This window comes from Cyprinus carpio, chromosome B2, assembly GCF_018340385.1.
Source record: "Cyprinus carpio isolate SPL01 chromosome B2, ASM1834038v1, whole genome shotgun sequence".
In the NCBI taxonomy this organism is placed as follows: domain Eukaryota; kingdom Metazoa; phylum Chordata; class Actinopteri; order Cypriniformes; family Cyprinidae; genus Cyprinus; species Cyprinus carpio.
The window spans coordinates 10,912,769-10,932,944 of NC_056598.1; the positions used below are offsets into that span (position 1 = coordinate 10,912,769).

At 37.1% G+C, this 20,176-nt stretch overlaps 1 protein-coding gene across 10 annotated transcripts in view; it reads right to left on the bottom strand.

Moving 5' to 3' along the window:
* Positions 1 to 20,176, bottom strand: part of LOC109055155 (rho guanine nucleotide exchange factor 4-like) — an 82,411-nt gene that overhangs the window by 11,350 nt on the left and 50,885 nt on the right. For 7 of the 10 annotated variants that reach the window (XR_006153984.1, XM_042717996.1, XM_042717995.1 and 4 more), the window contains 4 exons: positions 19,326 to 19,649; positions 18,619 to 18,748; positions 17,388 to 17,441; positions 1,690 to 1,835 (listed from right to left, as the gene is read on the bottom strand). Coding sequence is in view for 9 of the 10 variants with exons in the window: in XM_042717996.1 (XP_042573930.1) it covers positions 1,690 to 1,835; positions 17,388 to 17,441; positions 18,619 to 18,748; positions 19,326 to 19,649 (654 nt within the window). In the remaining variant the exon portion in view is untranslated. Of the gene's footprint in view, positions 1 to 1,689; positions 1,836 to 15,645; positions 16,104 to 17,387; positions 17,442 to 18,618; positions 18,749 to 19,325; positions 19,650 to 20,176 lie in introns of those variants that run through there. The other 3 variants (XM_042718000.1, XM_042718002.1, XM_042718001.1) reach the window with 3 other exon arrangements.

Below are 20,176 nucleotides of genomic sequence, written 5' to 3' on the forward strand. Positions count from 1 at the left end.
TTTTCAAAATGCATTTTATTGTTTTAACTGCAAACATTTCATCTGTGCATGTGTTTTATTTTGTTTTATTATGTAAATTTTTTTGGCCTTTCTATTTTTTTGTAAAAATGCCATAACTGGATCTTTCCTGTATAGGATATATACCGGATTCTCCAGTCATTTAGTCCACAAAAACTCCCATTTTTAAAACTGCCTCCATCCAGTCAACAAACAATAGATAGAACCAAGTCTATTATAATCCATTTTACTCAGATGTATATCATACTACAGAGGAAAAGGTCTGTTGCTACTTCTGGTTTATTTTGTTTTATGCGTCAAACAATGAAAATATTAGATTTTTTTTATTTAAAAAAAAAAAAATATATATATATATATATATATATATATATATATATATATATATATATATATATATATATATATATATATATATATATATAAACTCCCAATTTGCGACTTATTACTAGTTAATAAGGTAGTGGTTAAGTTTAGTTATTGGGTAGGATTATGGATGTAGCATATGGTCATGCAGAACATGTGCTTTATAAGCACTAATAAACAGCCAATATGTTAATAATAAGCATGCTAATAAGCAACTAGTTAATAGTGAGAATTGGTCCCTATACTAAAGTGTTTCCATATATGTTTTACAGTAAACTAGGCTACTGTGGGTGTTTGCTTAGTGGCCTAAATCTCTACTGGTGTTTTTCCACCAAAACTGGTACTGAATCTGAAGAAAACTATTTCAGGCTGGAAAAAACTTACTAAACACAACCCTAAAAGCTTGCTGATTTCGAACCAGGAACTGCTGAGGGGTTATATTCTGGTGGCTAAATAAGCCTCAGGGCCCTTATATATAATGCAAGCTTAGATCTCCAGGTGAAAATGATTATGACCATGATTTGAGGTACTGTATCAGTCATGTCTGCAGCATGAACAGTGCAGGATGAGTTACACGCTAAATTTTAATACTAGGGGTTCTTCAAATGTCTGAGCAATAGTAACAGTGATTCCTGACTTAGCTCCCTATTAAAACAATGACACTTTCATTTTGCCTGTTTATTATTTACTGTATACTATACGAGGACAGAAGGGCTAAAACAATAACAACAGCATCAGCACAGGGCTTCTGTGCAGCTCAGTGCACACCAAGCTCCCAGAGGCCCGGCTGTTGATTAGATTTTTCTGCTGTTTCTAACTAAAATGCTGAATGGAGTTACTGAGCAGCATTCGAAAATGAATCCAAACGGTCATAAATCAAACTCCAACACTTTGCATATTCTCTGAATTTCTTTGTAGATAACAGCATCTTCCTACAACACGGATTCATCTTCAGTCATGCTGAAGATGATGGGAGAAGTACAGTGGCAGCAGGTCATTCTGCTGGTCTCAGGCCTCAGGAGAGGAACAGATGGCTAGTAGACTATTAAAAAACAGTGACTGAATTCCAACATGTTTAAACACTGAATCAAGAGCACAGCTACATACTATACTACAGTGGTGCCTTGAAAGCCTGTCTGTAACCAGTTAGATTCATACAAAAACACAGTTTGTTTTGGCACTGTAAGGCCTTGGGTTTCAAACAAAGATGTAAACGAACATGTATCTATGAATGTCTTGCCATTGACAGAGAAACAAGCACAATCTGTGAACACAAACAGTGACACATAGACAGCCTGTATGCTCTACCTCATTTATGGCCAGCTGTTCTCCTCCTCCTCCTGGGTGTCCGAATCGGTTGGAGGAGCTGCGAAACTCATTGTACAGGTCATCTTCACTCCCCACCTCATCAGCAAGGCCAGACTTATCCTGCGGTCCATCAGTTATCACCAAGGCTGAAAAGTAAAGCACAAAACTGTCAGTACTGCAACATTTAGGGGTCGAGTTCAGGGGTCAAGATCAAATGCATATTCAACTTAGTTTTGCAATAATATTGTGTTTGTTAATATGGCAAACTGAAAGTATTTAAAAGATACAAAAAGATTTATAAATCCTCAGTTTGGATCACAATAAAATTGTCATTTTGCAACACTTAAACAGTATATGATATATTTACAGTGTTTAAAAGTATTAATAAGTCATTTTTGTTTATGTTTTGTTGGCCAATATGACAGTGGTCTTAGAGTGAAGTAATGGCCTATGACTGAACCAAATGTCTTAAAAAATACCTTAAATGCAATAGTATTTGACTGGTCATGTGATCCAAAAATGGTGCCTTCTATGTGACCCACTCTACATGGAATAAAATGGCTTTTTCTAGGCCAGGTGGGACCCACAGGAGGCCACAAGGGGGTGCTAGGGGGTCCATAGAAAAAAAATAAAAAATAAAATAAAATAAAATAAAATTTAATTTAATTTAATTTGTGTCACTCTATGTGACCCTGACATGATCATTTTAAACATGTCAGATTCATGTCAGATACTATTCATTAGTTCAAGAGCAAAATTTTAAGTATGCAGATTTTTTCAAAACTGATTTAGCATCTAACCAATCTTACAGTCACCAGATGACAAGATTCAAATGTTTACCACAGGAAGCCTGAGGTTACCAACCCTTTCCCCAGCCAGGAAATTTAATTACCTCCACTTGTATGGCCATACTTGATAAGAGCATTAATCCACTAATTAGCAGTTGGAATATTTGATTAGCTGCATCTTATTAACAGCTGGCTGATACATACTGAGAGAAGATCAACATACCATCACACTGAAAGGCCAAACCTGTGACATGCTGATTCTAAACACACATCTTCAGACCTTCCATCCTTTTTTAATCCACTATCCAGCGTCACGCATAAACACGCATAAACATCTGTCCCACAGTTTGTTGTTTTCCCTTTAAAAATGCTTTATGGTCAAGCTAAATTTGTGTCATTTGTAGCAACAATAGCTTGAAGCTAAATCTGTACTGTCCCAGCAACAGTACATCCAAAAACATGACAAACAGGGAAACCAATAATGAAGAGCAACAGAAAAAGTCTCCTGCATCATGTGACTCGTTTAATAAAAACAAAGTACTGTTCTTTGACAGCCTCTGATTCACTTCTACTTAGTATTTTGCTAAACTTTCTTTTAGAAAGTAACCAAAGCACTTGTCACCAGAACTGTAAACAGGTCTAGCATCAAAACAAAGCTTTCTTAACAAACCAGTGGTTTTAAGATTGTTAGCAGACACTCAAGGGGACCATAACAACAAGCTTGCAGTTAGCGTTTCCTTTCACTTTTGAGCCAACAGTGTGACCAAAATGCTCCAATAAAACTCTGGTGAGATGTTTATTGGCTCCACAGTGGTACATTAATGTGCCCTTTCATGTGTTTGCTGTTTGAAACACTGGGAACACTCTCTGCTTCTATAGCTAGCTGGCTTCTCTACTAACAGGATTGCTATTATTTATTAGTGTGCAGTAAACCAGTGAGGAACAGTAGACCTGGCCAAGCATCTCTCTTCCTGTCTCATTCATAATAAATGGATGGGAGAGAAATTTACACCCTCTGAAAGATCCATTGTTCTGGTGTTGCATGAGAGGACGGTCCGTGAAATCAGGGTAAATGGGAATACTGCTTTAAATCTTGAAGATGTAATAGAGAATGTAACTGGCATTGAAACTGTGGTGAGAGTGGCTTCATGTCTGTTGAAATGGATCTTTGGGGGAAAAAACAACCCTAAATACATAGCAGATTTGCAGTCATTACAACAAAAGCTGTCTGTACGTGTGAAAATTCATCTGGTAATCCTGTTATGATCTTCTATGTAGGTTAATTGTGGTGCCGTGGATTGATTAGCAAGACAGACAAGCGCATTAAATCGTCCTGATTAGTTTATAGGCTGTTAAGTATGGCTCAAAGCATAGAGCAACGCGACAGCACATGTCAGCAGAGTTCAGCATTTCTACAGCCACATGGGCTGATGATATTAAATATAGTTCACTCAGAGCCCGAAGTCAGACGGTCACAGTGGGGTAACCCAAACAATCCTGTCTAGGACAACTGTGTTCATGTGCAACAAGGGAATGTTTTGATTGTAATATTGCCTTTGGATTTAAAACAGAACAGAACAGAACAGGGTTTGGGTTTTGTTTTCAAGCATTTGGAGGATGTTGTTGCACAGATCTGAAGAAGGTATTAGATGGAGAATCAGTGAGGAGACTTTGAAATCTGATGTACTGCATAAACATAAGATTTTCTCAACTGATGCCATTTTAAGAACTTGAAAGCCTTATTTGTATAAATGTATATTGCCTTTACATTGATGGGTGCAGTTAAAGAAATATTCTGGATTCAGTACATGTTAAGCTCAATCAACAGCATTTGTGGAATAATGCTGATTACCACAAAATTTATTTTGAATTATCCCTCCTTCTGGGATAAAGTGAAGCACAATGGAAGTAAATGGGGCCAATCCATTAAAATACACACTATTTTTGTGTTCAATAAGAATTTAGTGTGAAAAAAAAAAAAAAAAAAAAAAACTTTTTCTGTGACAAAATATCCAATTTAAAATGACAACATAATGCATAAAACTTTAAAAGGACTGTAAAATGATTAGGTAAACAGGTAAATAATATATTTTAACAATGCAATTTATTGTATTCCATTGTAAATATCTTACCATCACCTTGACTTATGCTTTTTTTAAAGAAAACAAGACATCTTTTTTAAATCTTTTTATTATTATTATTATTATTATTATTATTATTATTATTATTAATCAACAAAAGGATATAAATGCTGTCTATTGAGGATAACTTGTTTTGATCCTGAAATATTCCTGTAATAAAACTGCTCTTTGAGTACAGTATATAAAAACTCTAGCACTGTATGTAGTCTAGAATCAGTCCCTGAAAAGCACAAAGACTGTAAGCATCCACGCACCTGAGCGTGTTAACTCGTGCATGTTTTATCTGTTTACCATGTAAAGGCCCCATGCATGAACACACACAAACATATATATCTTTATGTGTGATTCATGATCTGCTGAGGGTAATATAAGGAGTTGATCAAATAGGCAGGACTGTGAATGCGCACTGACCTGCTTCCTTATGAGTCCACATCCTCAGATAAAGTCACCCGACCACACAAATTCACCTCTGAGCCATGCACATGAAGACTTCCACTCAGCCTAATACACATGCACTTTAAAGATTAAGACCTAGTTCTAAAATGACACTAACTTCCATTATAACAGTCAACAAAACCTATGAAGTACATAAGTTAGTGGCAAACACCGAAGAACTAACATAAAAATTAAGAGAAGAAAAGTCAGAAAAGTCCCTTAGTCTTATCTGTCAAGTCAAGTCTCAAATCTATTTAGCTAATAATGTTCATACTGCTGCAGATTAGTTTTACAAAACCCAGTTGCAGAAGTATTCATTTGTATTGTAGATATACTTTATTTCCTTGTCAAAAATCGCAATACTTTCATTATCCACTAAGTCAACAAAAGAGGGGTCATTCACCTAAAAAATAAATAAATCAATCAATAAATAAAAACACTGAACAAATTATAGGCAATTATATTTTTTTTCTTTCTGTAACTGAACCAATACCTGCATTTAGAGGAGAGGTTTGCTCTTAGAATAAAAGCAGCCATACTGATGGATGATAAATGTATAATGTACATTATGGCCCTTTCCCAAATGGCTCACTTTGAGTTGTGGTCTTGTAACCTTTGCTCATGCCCATCCGCAAAGTCCAACAATACCGCAGGGTGTCCCATTAATGATTTTATGGTTTAAATGGTTGCTTACGAGCGCCCCCTTTGTGGCCATAATGCAATGTCCACACTGGGACTTCACAAAGGATAACTACTCAACACTCTATGGCATTACATCATTAAAATGTGTATTCAGAGGGGGACAAAACGGGCATGATTTGTGACAACACTAATGTATAAAGTACCGTTCACTCAAAATATGTAAATCTGTTCCCTCACTTTTTAAACCCTCATATTTTTTTTCTTCTATGGAATACAAAAAAAGATATTTTAAAGAATGTTACAGCTGTTGTCTGTACTACAATGCAGTACTGTTATTGGTAACTAACTAAAGTTGATAATTTTTGGGTGAACTGTCCCTTTAATGTATCCCAGCAGTCCTTGAGCAGCTAATATATACAGCCCCTGCAAACCTTGACCATTACCATAGGCCCAATATTTTGACATACAGCAATAAATAAAGATTTTATTTCATATTGATTGCAAACTCTTCCTAACAGAGTTCAATCAATGCACCACCGGGGGTTTTTTTTGCATGCGAGTGCGACAGAGTTCACAAAGCAGGCGAACTCAATGTAATAGACTTTAAAGAGCTGGTTTAGAAGCTGACTTTGAGTGGCACAGAGATCAATGTAGATCTATAAGCCCAAAGGGCTCTTCTAAAAAAAAAACTCATCAGCTCATGATCACATAACTCTGTTTTAACACTCCAAAGGTATCCTACATTTACTTTAAACAACAGACAGCATCAAATCGATCAGATGAGTGCCATACTTCCTTGGGATTATAAATGTCTTTATTTTAATCTTTGAGGAGTAAAACAGTAGGACTATAGCATAATTGTTAAGGTACTGTACATTAACTTTACCATATGCGTAGGTGTACTGCAGCATCTGAAACAAATGTGTGAGACATGGAGCTCCGCCTCTATAACAGCAACATGTGTCTGATTCAAATTCAGATCAGAGCTCTGAGCAGAAGAATGTCCCAGAGCTGTCATAGCCTGCCAGGAGTAATGATGCTGTGCTTAAGTAAACCACACACATTACCACTGCATTACAATGTGAAAACTCACAAACCACTGATCTTACTACCCACATATTGTTGAAATCAGAGCTGCAGGACCCGAGGCAAATCACAGAGTCCATTTGCACATGTAGCCTACTTTCGTGAGATGGCTTTAATGAGTGTCTAACTCAAAAATAAAAACAAATCACACGGCTCAGCCTGACCAATGTAAATGGGTGAAATGATTGTACGGCAGGCAACAACACAGATGGAGCAAACAAACAAACAAAAAAAATCAGTTAAGCAAGCAGTGAATGTGCTTCATTTTCAAACATATGTGCATAATGTGCTGATATTTGCACACACCACAGTATGAGGCTAGCATGGACAAATGCACCAGTTCTGTCGTGAAACAAGAGAGAGAGTCTGCATCAGCATGGAGAGTTTAAAGAGATAGTTCACCCAAAATGTAATTTACTCAACCTCATGTTGTTCCAAACCTGTATGAGTTTCTTTGTTCTGTTGAACACAACAGAAAATATTTTTTAGTTGTTGATAGCCATTGACTTACATAGTATTTTTTTTCCTATACTATGGAAGTCAATGGCTACCAGTAACTGTTAGGTACCAACATTCTTTAAAATATCTTGTGTTCAACTAAAGAAAGTAAGTCAGTAACACTTTAGATTAGGGAATACTATTCATTATTAACCAGTTGCTTATTTGCATGGATATTACTAGCATATTGGTTGTTTACTAGTACTTATAGTCCACTGATGGCAGATGGACTATTTTGATGATGCGTTTCAAACTTTTCTGGACCTTGACAGTGTATTTTACTTGGCAATCTATGGAACCATCAAAAGCCTCCCGGTTTTCATCCAAAATATCTTAAATTGTGTTCCGAAGACGAACAAAGCTTTTATGGGTTTTGAACGACATGGGGGTAAATGATTACTGACAAAATTTTCATTTTGGGGTGGAGTATCCCTTTAAGACTGAAGTAATAGCAGCTGAAAATAATATTTCTCAGTATTACTGTTTTTTATTGTATTTTGGATTAAACAATTGCAGCCTTGTTGAGCATAAAATACTTATTTCAAAAACATTTAAAAATCTTACAATCAAGTTATGGTGATGAATGAAAGAACATTACAGCTTAAACTTATGTTTGGACTGACAGAGACTATATATTTAGAGGGAAAAATGAAGCTAGCTAATCAGTTCGCCACAGATAAGCACTCTTGATGAAGAGTTATGCTAAGAGTGTCTGACCAAAGAAAGATAGCGTGTGAGTCACAGATAAGATCCTCACTAGTAAACATTCAGCCCAGTGGAGTCTGACATTCCCTGTGTATCAGAGAAGAGACAGCCGGCCCTGTGAGGAATCTCCACGTCACATCCAGTCAAAGAGTATTACTCACACTCCACGCCAGAGTCATCTGACAAATGTCTGCTGTGAACCTGACATTCAAAATAAGAGCCTTGTACAATAATGGGTCAGTTTATCTTATTAGTTTATTTTGGAAATACAACTGACTGGATTTGCCACTAAAGACATTTCTAAAATAGGTTCTATACACACCAGTGAGCACACATCAATTGAATTACAGAATTATATATTATATATACTACCATTCAAAAGTAAGTTTGTTTTATTGTTCAGCTAGGACACATTAAATCAAAAGTATCCGTAAAGATGTCTATTAAGTTAAAAATGTATACACTTATTTATTATTAATCAAAAACTCCACAAAATACTAAGCAGCACAAATGTTCTTCATTTACAACAATAAGAAATGTTTCTTGAGCACCAAATCAGTATATCAGAATGATTTTTGAAGGATCATGTGACACACTGAAGACTGGAGTAATGGCTGCTGCAATTTGCCATCAAAGAATTAACTTAATTTTAAAAATGCAGCCAAACAAACTGATGCCAAACTTTTCAACAGTAGTGTACTGCATGTAAAACAGTGTAAACAAGGTTCCAAAGAACATTTCTCTTATTCTGTATAAGACACAATACACATGCTAATTTAGTATGTATAAAACAAGCTGTGAAAGTGACTCGAACTAAGAGGAAGCAGCCGTTAGGGCTTGTGCTAGGGCTAGAAAGGAGCAGCCTGTGCCTAGCACAGCTCAGCCGGGCGGTCCTGCTGGTGCCTGTCTGACAACAGACTAGAGGAACTGATAAGCTGTACTCACTACAGACAGGCGCACATCATTAACTGACAAATTAAAGCTGCTTGATATTCCTCACTTTAAGCTAAACATGTCTGTGGCAAGATTACTGATGTGCATTTGAGCTGCCAGGACAGTTTGATGGACTCCAGGCAAAGTGACGATGGCTGAGGAATTCTGGGTAAAGTGTTGCTCAGACAGTAAACAGAGGGCTGAGGTGAAAATGGAGGGCAATTAGCCTTCACCTGGTTTTTTCTTCTCACTGTTTAGTATACAAAGCATCAAGCTTAAAGTTGACTGATTAACTGCTAATTTGCAAGATTGCTACAGTATTTTGTGCCCTCATTATGTTGAATTCTATAGAAACAAAAGCTCTTCATTGTGTCCCATTTAAACTTTCTGTTTCAACAGAAAACATGTTAACCAATGTTAAAAACAATGCTCATCAATGGATGAGATCCTGTACTCAAGCTTTGTTTATTATTAAGCACTTAAATGTATTTAAATCTTCATATTTAAAAAAAAAAAATATTCACATTCTGGTAATTGTTAAACAATTAAACTGGTTAAAAAGTATTCACATGGTTTATAAGTATAACAAGCAAAATCCAGTTAGTTAAAATATATATGAGATTGGTTTACATATAATACATTTAATTTACTAGTGATTAATATATAATCCTGTTTACTGTGTATTCTTGTTTCATTTATTTATGACTGACAATATGCATCACATATGTTATGTTTATCAGTTTATATTAATACTGTGTAATACAAATGATTGAAAATTTTAAATGCAATTAATATAAATAATCTTATCTATTAGGCCTAAACAGGCCTTTTTTGAGTGTGTAATCGCTTGATAAGCCCAATTTATATACATAGATTTTATAGATATGTGCATATAAATGACCTGAAAGCTTACACACATGGATTAAAAGCCACAGAAGCCATGGTTTCATTTTAAGTACAATAAAATGGGTCAAATTTTATTGGTAACTGAAAACATCAATTGAACCAAATTCACCAAAAAGCTGATTTTGTCAATGTTTAGGAGTACACTAGCATATGTATGACCTCAAATTTAACACACATGGACTACAAGCCACAAGCCACTACAGTTTTTAGTAACTGAAAACATTACCAGTTTAGCCAATATATAACAATAATATGCAAACTATTGAACTTAGACTTCAAACTATATTAACAATGGAACTGTAAGGGCCATATGAATTATGTTCTTCACTACATCAATGCTCCAATCCTGTTCTGGGCTTTTACTTTTTCTTTTCTTTTTCCTTCTTCTTTTCTTTATTTATCTTTTGATCTTACTTCCTGTCTTTTCTCACCCTCAACCAGCAAAACTCCAGCCTTTACCCTCATTTGACTTCCTGGCAGACTGATGTCAGTGCCACAGAGGTCTAGAACAGTAATCTGTGTAGACTGCAGATTATTACTAACCCTGAAAAACAGGATCAAAGTTTATTAAATGACCCAAACAGAGGGAGGAGTGTCTGGAATCTCTCTATGAACTCGCAGAAAATTAAAATATGCCACAATGATTTCATAGCAGTGATGATGTCTCCCTCTATGCTGTGGCTATGAGGGATGGAATTAGGGTGTGAACACCACATCTTGACCGCAGTGAAATTAAGGCTGAGATTTTCTCACCTGTGTCTTCCTATAAAATCTGCTACTCTAAAACAGCTACAGTTTTAAGAATTGCTATCATAATAATAAGGAAGAACATAGCCATAAAAAGATGCCTTTGAGCCGTCTGGTTCAACAAAGTGTGATCTGTTTGAGAGCCGAGCTGAGGCGTTCACACAATAGTGAGCATTCCTCCGGTCAGTGCTGCAGTACACTGTGGCCGTGTGGGCCTCTGCTCATTGTGACTGTGGATGTAGCATCACACTGCAGTGCCATTTCACCCACAGACTGAGCAAAATACCTCAAAGAGCAAAGCAACTGAGTCACAGTGGATACTGCAAACAAACACTGTGTATAGTAACAGTGATGAAACAAGGCTGATACAGTACAGCCTGATGCCATAGGAAACACATTGGTAACACTTTATGTGTAACGCATCATAAAGGTAATGTACATTGTAATGCATTATATCTTTTCATATCTGTAACCAAAGTAAAAATGCATTAGAATATTTGAAGGTTTGCTTGTCATGTGTTTTAATGCATTATACTTTCTAATGGTGTAACAATGAATAGATATAAGTATTATTATGCATTATAACTGTGGTTACAGTTACTCATAAGATCATACAATGTATTGTAAAGTGCATTATAAGGCATAATTAATGCATTAAAACTACTTTTATAATGAATTATATATAAAGGCTTTAACCGAAATATCTTTTAAATTATCCTCAAAAATATGGTTTGCAGTTATTAGTTTACTCTAAAGAGTTATGGGTTATGGTTTTACTGTGTTGCTATGTGGTTGCTAGGGTATGTTTTTCTGTGGCTCGGGATCCTCCTGCAGCACAAGTATATGGGATTTTCTCATGATTTATTTCCTGCCAAGTGACAATCATAAGTCTGAATTCTCTGAATTCTTCACCTCTTTTCAACAGGTCACATGACCTGAGCTATTATTCTTGTGAGCAGCACAAATGGTATGAAGCAAAGCGATAAATATGGGCAGTGTTTATAATAATGATTATTCTAACAAGTCTCCAAAGAATGATACAGTCATCTTAAGAACTCAAGTGTTCTTCGTTGAACCTGAAATGTTGCAAAGAACCTAAATTTTGAAGAGAAATGCTGAAATCCTGTAGAGATGTAGCCCTCATTTGAATATCTATTTAGAGACTTAACACTCATAACAGCTCTTGTCAAACACTTTTAATCCCTTCACTTCTTTTCTGCATAAGAGAAACCAGAAAAAGACACTAAAGTATATGGAGAAAGATCATTATGTGCCTGAAGCAGGCTATCATACCGTAAAGCTGTACGGCTGTGGTTTATGTATAAAGGTGTGAATGAAACACCATCTGTCTTACTGCCGTCAGTCGTGATAGGGCCTGAGGGGCTGTAGGCCCCCTGTACCGTATACACGCTAAAAAGATTAGGAGAGCAATTGTTGGACTATGAAAAGCAAAGGCGTAGTGTAATTCATTTGGTTAAATTAAACACTGAATGGCATGTCATTCAGTTTCTTGAGGAACGATCATTTATGAGGATTAAGCAATGAGTGTTCATTTAGAAACAAACTTCAGACTCGTTCGAGATCACTTGATCCGGCTCACACTGGGCGATCACAAGATTCCGCAAAAGACAAAATACCCCGCAGGGACAATACGGACAGCAACACATCTGCTCCTCTTCCAGCGTGGAAACTCAAGACTTTAATGAAAGTGCTTTTGAGAAGAACTGAGACTTTCTATTTCTGGCTCTGAGACAAGGGAGAAGTGGTCGTGCATTTCACACAAATGATGAAAGCAGAAGAGAAGAGGATTTATAGAAGCACGATATGTTGATGAGTGGTGGTGGTGACACATTCTGTGAGACCCTTTCTATACCACATCTATACTTGCAGGTGTCCTTGACATGTGTAAATGCAGGAAAAGCCATTTGTGGTATTAAATGTGTCAGGGTGCATGCATTAACATGATGCATGCAGAAACTGTTCAAAAGCTTGGGCTCAGCGAGATGTTCTTGAAAGAAGTATCTCATGTTGAGCTGCTCAATATTTTAGTAGAAGCTGTGATATATATTTTCGAGGACTCTTTAATGAATAGAAAGTTCAAAAGAACAGCATTAATTTGAAATAGAAATCTTTTGTAACTTTATAAATGTCCTTATTGCCACTTTTGATAAATTTATTGCATATATACAAGAGTTGGACAAAATCATGTGAACACTCATTATTATTAGGGGTTAATATAACTTGTGTAGACCACAGTGAAAAGACAAATATTGTGATGGTTTTCTATTTTATCTTTCTGTTTTTTATATTCTCTAGTTTGTAAATCATTTTAGAATAGTTGTGTTGTGTTTAGTACAAGCCTTCAAGTGGGTTAAATGTTGATTTATCAGACTTACAAAAAGGGCAAATCAGGGAAGCCCATTTACAAGGAGTGTCTCTAAATTTAACGGCCAAATTGTTTGGTGTTTTAAGTCCAACAGGGTTTATGATTATGAATGCAAACGCAAAGCATGGCAAGACTTAATCAGTGAAGAAGAACAAGGGGCGAAAACTGAAAGTGAATGATAGGGCCCATCAAACAAGTATGACTGTGTCCAAACAACACAGAACTACATTAGAAAAGTGACATTGAACTTCAATATTCACCTTCAAGACCATGATTCCTAAAAAAATAAATGACCACAGAGAACTTAAAAAAACTAAAAAACAACAACATCCATGAAAGAGCAGCAACTGCTAAAACTTTTATCACAGAAACCAGTGATATGAAAAATGTGAAAAATATGGTGTCATGGTCATAAACTCCACTAAGCACCCAGAAAAACTTCAACATCCGCCCTCTACAGCTCAATCACCTGACTTGAATATTGTCAACCACTGTGGGCAGTTTTGGAAAGAAAAGTAAGTAGCCAGTTCCTTCCTCCAACATGGTACAAAACATCTTAATAATCTAAAGACAAAGTAATTCGACTGGAGACTATTCAAAGATCTTAATAAAAAAATATACAAAACATCCCAATAAATAAAAATATCCATGGTACAAAACATCTTAATAATGAAATATTGCCTATTTCCCAGGTGATCATATTATTTTGTGTCTTTACTATAAACAGCACTTGAATTTTATTGTATAATGCATTACAATTAAATGTCTAAATACCTTTTGAGGTCACTGTATTATAACGAAAAAAACGAAAAATACTTTTTAATAGCATGTTTTGATAACACATTTTTTAACTACACATTTTGTTTCAAAATTGCTGCTTATTAACAGTTAGTAAGGTAGTTGTTAAGTTTAGGAATTGGGTAGGATTGGTCATGCAGAATATGTGCTTTATGAGTAGGCCTACTAATATAATAATAGCTATTATAATTATAGGCATTCTATTAAGCAACTAGTTAATAGTGATACTTGATCCCTATACTAAAGTGTTACCACTCTTAAAAGTGAACTAGACACGGACCGTCACAGTCTTCTGTGGTATCCTGCACCAGCTAAGCAAATGCCACTGAGACAAACGGAAAGCTAATGGATAGCTTTCTCCAGATATTAAAGTACATACTGTAGACCTCCCAGTCAGTAATTACACTAAAAACCAGTTCTGGTTGCCCAACACTAGGGTAGAGAGTCTCTCACTTTAGTGAATGAGTTCTGCGGGTCCAGTCTGGCTTGGACCCAAACCATCTCTTTCTGTCTAGAGATGCCAAGAAAGAGCTTTGGGATTTGTGCACAGACAAACTCTCATCAAACACTTCAACTGTTCAAACTTACAAACGTTCCAGTTCAACACATTTCTCACGTGTCACTCCAGTTTTTGTTCTTCCGACTGTTCTGCGATCAGCTATATGAGCGCTGTAATGAGGTCAGCGGACCGTGACGAGGTGACAGCGCTATTTGAAATGTCTGTAGCTATTGCCCCCGGCTCACAGTGCACCATTTATTTCCCTCCATCACAGGAAAAATCGCATCCCATATCTCTTAGGACAAAGCAGAAAATGAGAAAAAGCATCCAAATTGCAGCTGACGTTGGTAGCGGTGGCCGTTTGTGACATCAGTGCTACCTTGGCTGACGGTCATTGGCTTGTCTGTCACCATGCCAACCCTGAGAGAAGATAATGAGACCAAAATACTGCTCAAACTGGCATCTCATCTCATTTCACATCACTCATTTTGCACTGTCTACTATACGGCTATGGGTAGTACAAGCACAGAGAGAGTGTTGCTCTAATCTTAGAAAGGAAACCTGAAGAATTTGCGTTAATCTATATATCGGCTCTGTTCATAGAGGCAAAAGGGGCAGTGTTGGTTACCCCTTAAATATTTTTAACACAGCCTGTGCTTTCACTCATACTGTGCTGAATACAATGCTGCATTTTTACACAAATGCTGACATGACACTGCCATAGTGTTTAATATCACATAGGTGTGGAAAAACTCAACGCATGTTAATTTTGCACATTAATATCCTGCGAGGGAATACATGTTGCTGCTGAACACAAGAAATGCAGACAACGAAGGGAAAGCTGTCACTTCGCTCCTAAGCAATCCATCTACATCTACCGTACACACTGGCTCACTTGACAGAGGCTTCCACAACATTACCACTTAACCAATTACGAGCCAGCAGGAACATAGATCAATAGATGACATCCGTGACAGTAATGCAATAATCTAAGCAAGATGCAGACGGTAAAGAGAGTGGCATCTTCATTCAACAGCAAGGTATCTCGATTCCCACATCGCCACCTCAATTTCCAACTCATGTTGCTTCTATACATGTCGATTGGTCAGAAGACAAACTCCTGTTGCTTTGACACGCGAATCGCATGAGCGACAGCTACGCTATGTGTTTACATTTGCATAGAGACAGTGGCTCTTTCAGCTACCTCTTTTTGTCCATCAAGGGCTCAAGACAATACCATCACATTGACCGAAAGACTGCAATACAATGAACAAGAGCTGTCACAAGAATCTCACAGAGGCAGAACGTCACCCGTTGCATGAGTGTCAACTGACGTCAAGCTCGAAATGCAGCTCAAAACATCTCAGCTCCAAAGGTGAGAGAGAGTCTTACCGTTGGTGGAGTGAAGGCTCTCCAGACTCCAGTAATGGGACATGACCCCTCGCACTGCTCTAACCCCTCCGGCTAGTCCTAGAGCGGGGCTACAGTCTGAGTCAGAGCCTGGTGACTGCTCTGAGCTGCCACCACTGCAGCCACCTCCTGCCAGCGGGACGCCCACCTCACCGGCACTGTGCTGGGTGCGCATGTGGACGCACAGCGAGAGGAAGAAGGGTGGTGTCGCTTGGGCAGGTGTCGGGTCCAAAGCGTGTCTCCGAGGCTCAAGTATGCTGGCGTAGCCTCAGCCTCCCTCTGTCATTCCTCACTCGCTCTCCTGCTCTTTTACTTTCACTCTTGGATGCACAGTCTCAAAGAGCTCACGGCTCAAAACAAGACGCCCAGACACACAATCAGCCTTCTCTCTCTCTCTCGCACACGCATACAGTCACAGGCTGGCATCACTGGGGATCCTTTAAGGGGAGGAGGATTCATATGACTCACATGGCTCAATGCGAAACGCTCGGTTTGGCGCTGAAACGGACCGCCTTCCCCCTCCCTTCCAGTCCCCCCTTGAGCTCCCCTCCTCCACTGTTAAAGCCAAGCTGTTAGTAAACCAAAAGACAGCGCCTGGAGAGAGCACTAGCGATGTTGAGAGTTGCAAACACCTTCTAAGAATTTAACCCATAATTAGCTGAGAAGACACTAATGACGAGCCCAAAAATGTTCGCAATTTATCACAACAAAAAGCCCAAGCATGCTTGCGCAGTATGCTGATGTGATACCAAAGGACGTGATTTCCACAGAAATGGTCAGGATCTCTGGAAACTAAGAATAGAAAGGAATGTGGCTGGTGTGAAGCCATCCTCATCAGACTCAAACTTGAGAATGTTGATTTGTGTGAACCCTTGCAGCTGTGACCACTCTTTACATAACAAGGGAGCTGGATCCGAAACAAAGATAAAACTCAGCGGAACATTCCTCACATTCTTGAATATGACAGTTCAGCCCGGCCACTGGTTAAGATCAGGGGTTTTTAAACTTGGGTCGGGGGATCCCCAGGAGGCCCCAAGGGGGTCCGTGGAAAAGTTCAGTGTAAAAAAAATAAAATAAAATAAATTAATAAATAAAAAATAACATTTGGAAAATAGTAATTATTGTAAGTAGTATTTGAAAAATAATAATAAAAACATTTATATATTTAATGATTGATTGATTGGAAAAGGTTCCCTCACAATTATTATAATTATTATTATTAGTACTAGTAGTAGTAGCAGCAGTAACATTTTACTATTATTATTTATTATTATTTTTATTATTAAATGTATTATTATTATTATTATGAATAGTAGTAGTAACAGTAAAAATGTTACTATTATAATTCATTATCATATAAATTATATTTTTATTAGTAATAATATTTAATATAGAGAGAGAAAATATTGACAAACATCAACAATACATAAAAAAAAAGAAAAAAAACCCCCATTATAAATAAAAAAAATATAAAAAGACAATCAAATGACATCAAACCCCCAGTTTAAATCACACACATTTAAAAAGCCAATTGGACTATTAGCCAGCAGAATAAAATAGCATAATATAATCACCATATTAGAATTCATAAAAATGCACAAGCTGAGAAAATACAATAGTTCAACTCAACAGCCACAGATAAACAAACAAACAGATTTAAATGTCCCTTCAATATTTCACAGCATTGTCCAGCTCATATTGTGGTTCAGAAGGAGCAAACTCACCCAGAGGGGGGACCTGTCCATGTGCCTCTTGTGCTGGTGTGCTGAGATTCGATTCTGTGGAGAGAAGCATGTATCGGTGTTAGTTTCTCTCATGAAGAACTCCTGAACTAAAACTACAAACTTAGACGTTCTACATTAGCATAACCTCAATAGGAATCCTGCATTGGCTTGTCATGCGGCGTACAGAAAGGTCGTAGAGTGGGCATGATGTCAGCAAGGGGCAAAATGAGGTCATTGTTTCTTTCTCCTCATAGGAATCCATATTACATAAGGCAAGGCATTTACAGAGGTCTTGCAAAATACAGAGAACAACAAAACAACAATACATCAATAAATATAAGAATATAAATATAAATGAAACAGAACAACAGTTAAAAAGATCAAGAAGTCTCAGTTCAGATCAGAGATTGTGGGGGGAAAAATGCACTCTTTAATATATAACTGGCTCAGATTTAGTCAGGGTTTCATGTTGATCATAGAAACATAATTCTCATAACAGCAGGCAAACAAAACAGCCAACTCAAGGTCAGCCAAAACCCATTTCATAGTAGCTTACACTTCTATTGAGACACTCTACTCAATTTCCTTAATCAAAGTCTCCTTTTAAATGTGTGTGTGTATGTGAGCATATGTAAGAGTGGGGGTTATTAACCCATGCCAGGTCTACCTCTACACTCAGAGAGCGAGCGAGAGAGGGCCTGGCGCCAGTGAGTGGGTGAGAAATAATCAGCAGGATTGTTTGGCAGAAAGAGAGAGGATCAGCACTTGGCGGCCTTTGAGCTCCATGCATTACTGCACAAAGATAGCCTCTGTGCTCCCGCTACGTGCACACACGACTGAATAAAGCTTCTTCTTAAGAAATCACACGCTGTAGGTGGAATTCATCTCTCATCACAGATGTACTGTTTGTTTGTGACTGCAGCTGAGCAAGGACCTCCTTAGATTTATGTCCAGGTATCTTAACGCATATGGGTTAGTGTTTGAAGATGAAAGACTATAAATTTACATCAAAGACGTCTGTGAGTCTCTGGGCTCCGACTGTCACAAACAGAACTATAAATAACTCACAGAGGGTTATCAAAGGTTGCAGAATGAAGGTAACCATTGCCCCCTGGAGGACAATAAAGTACACCAAGACTTAAAGGAAAGATTTAGGAAGTCAATATACTTTGCACTGTAATAAAAGGTTGTGGTGCAATATATAGAAAGTTTAAATGCCAATGCTCCGTACCTGAAAATGATGCACGGTGAGGCCAGCCCAAAAAGTCCAGCCCAACAGGTGTGCTCTGGGAGAAGAAGTGGTCTTTGAGAGGAACAGAGGGGAACTGCTCTGGAGAAGTGAGGGAAAGTCTGGCACGCACCTATGGATGAGATAAAAGTATATATTGTGAATAATAATGAGTAAATAATATTTGCTATATATACTTTTTTACTCTACTACGTACTATTTACTATATGTATATACAGTTTATAATGAAAAGTACTGACAAAACAGTGACAAACAGTATATATTACTATAATATTCTATTAATATTGTGAATTATAAATAAAAATTAATATCTATATTTATTTATGATGAAAAGCACTGAGAAAGTGTTAATAATCATTATTATTATTATTATTAAATATGATACTATAGTCAATATGTACTGTACTGTGTACATGTACTGAGGAAAAACTGTAATCATTTTAAATGACTCAAATTCATAAGCTCATTTGATATTTCTAAAAGACATCGTAAATGGTGAAAGTGTTGAGCCAGATGTTTGTGTATTCAGACAAATTACAAGAAACGGAACAGAAATTGGAAATCCTAAAGGCACTACAAGGGAATGATTCCAGGAGCACAAAACAGAAAGAAAGTAGAAGAAGAGAAGAAAAGGTGCAGTGGGAGATTCTGATGGTCAGGCTGTTCTCCCTTTTTGACGAGTTCCTTACTTTCTTGTGCTTCTGAGATGTTGGTGTGCTAAGCTGACGCAAACTTTGCCGCATGTTAAGCTTCTTTTTATGGATGTTCTCCACATCAGTCAATGTTTCATATGAGCATGAACGCCGACGTGTTTTGGTCGAATTGCTCTTCCTCTCCAGATCAAGCGCCACCTCCCTGATGCCCTGAAGAGACACGGTCCAACCGTAGATGTCTGAGACGGGTCTGGGTGCAGCTTTACCCTGCTGTCTGGACTTCACCCGAAGCACACATGCACTTCCCTGTTGTCTTCTCTCTTCTGACTGGATGGCTGGCTCAGTACTGTGCTGTACATGCTTTGAGTGCAAATTTAGGTGGTTATTGTACAGTACATGTACATGTCTTTCGATGGATTTCCACTTAGGGATGAAGTTTGTCATATGTTGACTTTTAATAATGTTAAGAAGTTAAAAGTAAACAATTAAAAAATATCAACATATTCATTTAAAATATTTTCAAAAAAATTTTTTTCAGTTATTACATTATTAATCTGTTGAATATATGCCTAATACATGTGTATTTCGTCTGCACTTGCAGTTTAGTACATAACATAACAAATGTTTGGGGTCAGTAAGATCTTTTAGGAAAAAATAGTACTTTTATTCAGCAAAGATGCATTAAAAACATATTACAGAACCAAATGTTTTCAACAATAACAAAAATAAGAAACATTTCATAAGCACCAAATCTGAACATTATAGCAGTCTTGGTGAGCTTAAGATACGTTTTAAAATCTTACCAACCCTCAACTTGGTAGATTTTTTACCCTGAACTAATGGAAAAAAATCTACCAAGGCAAAATACACTTATATTCGAGATACAA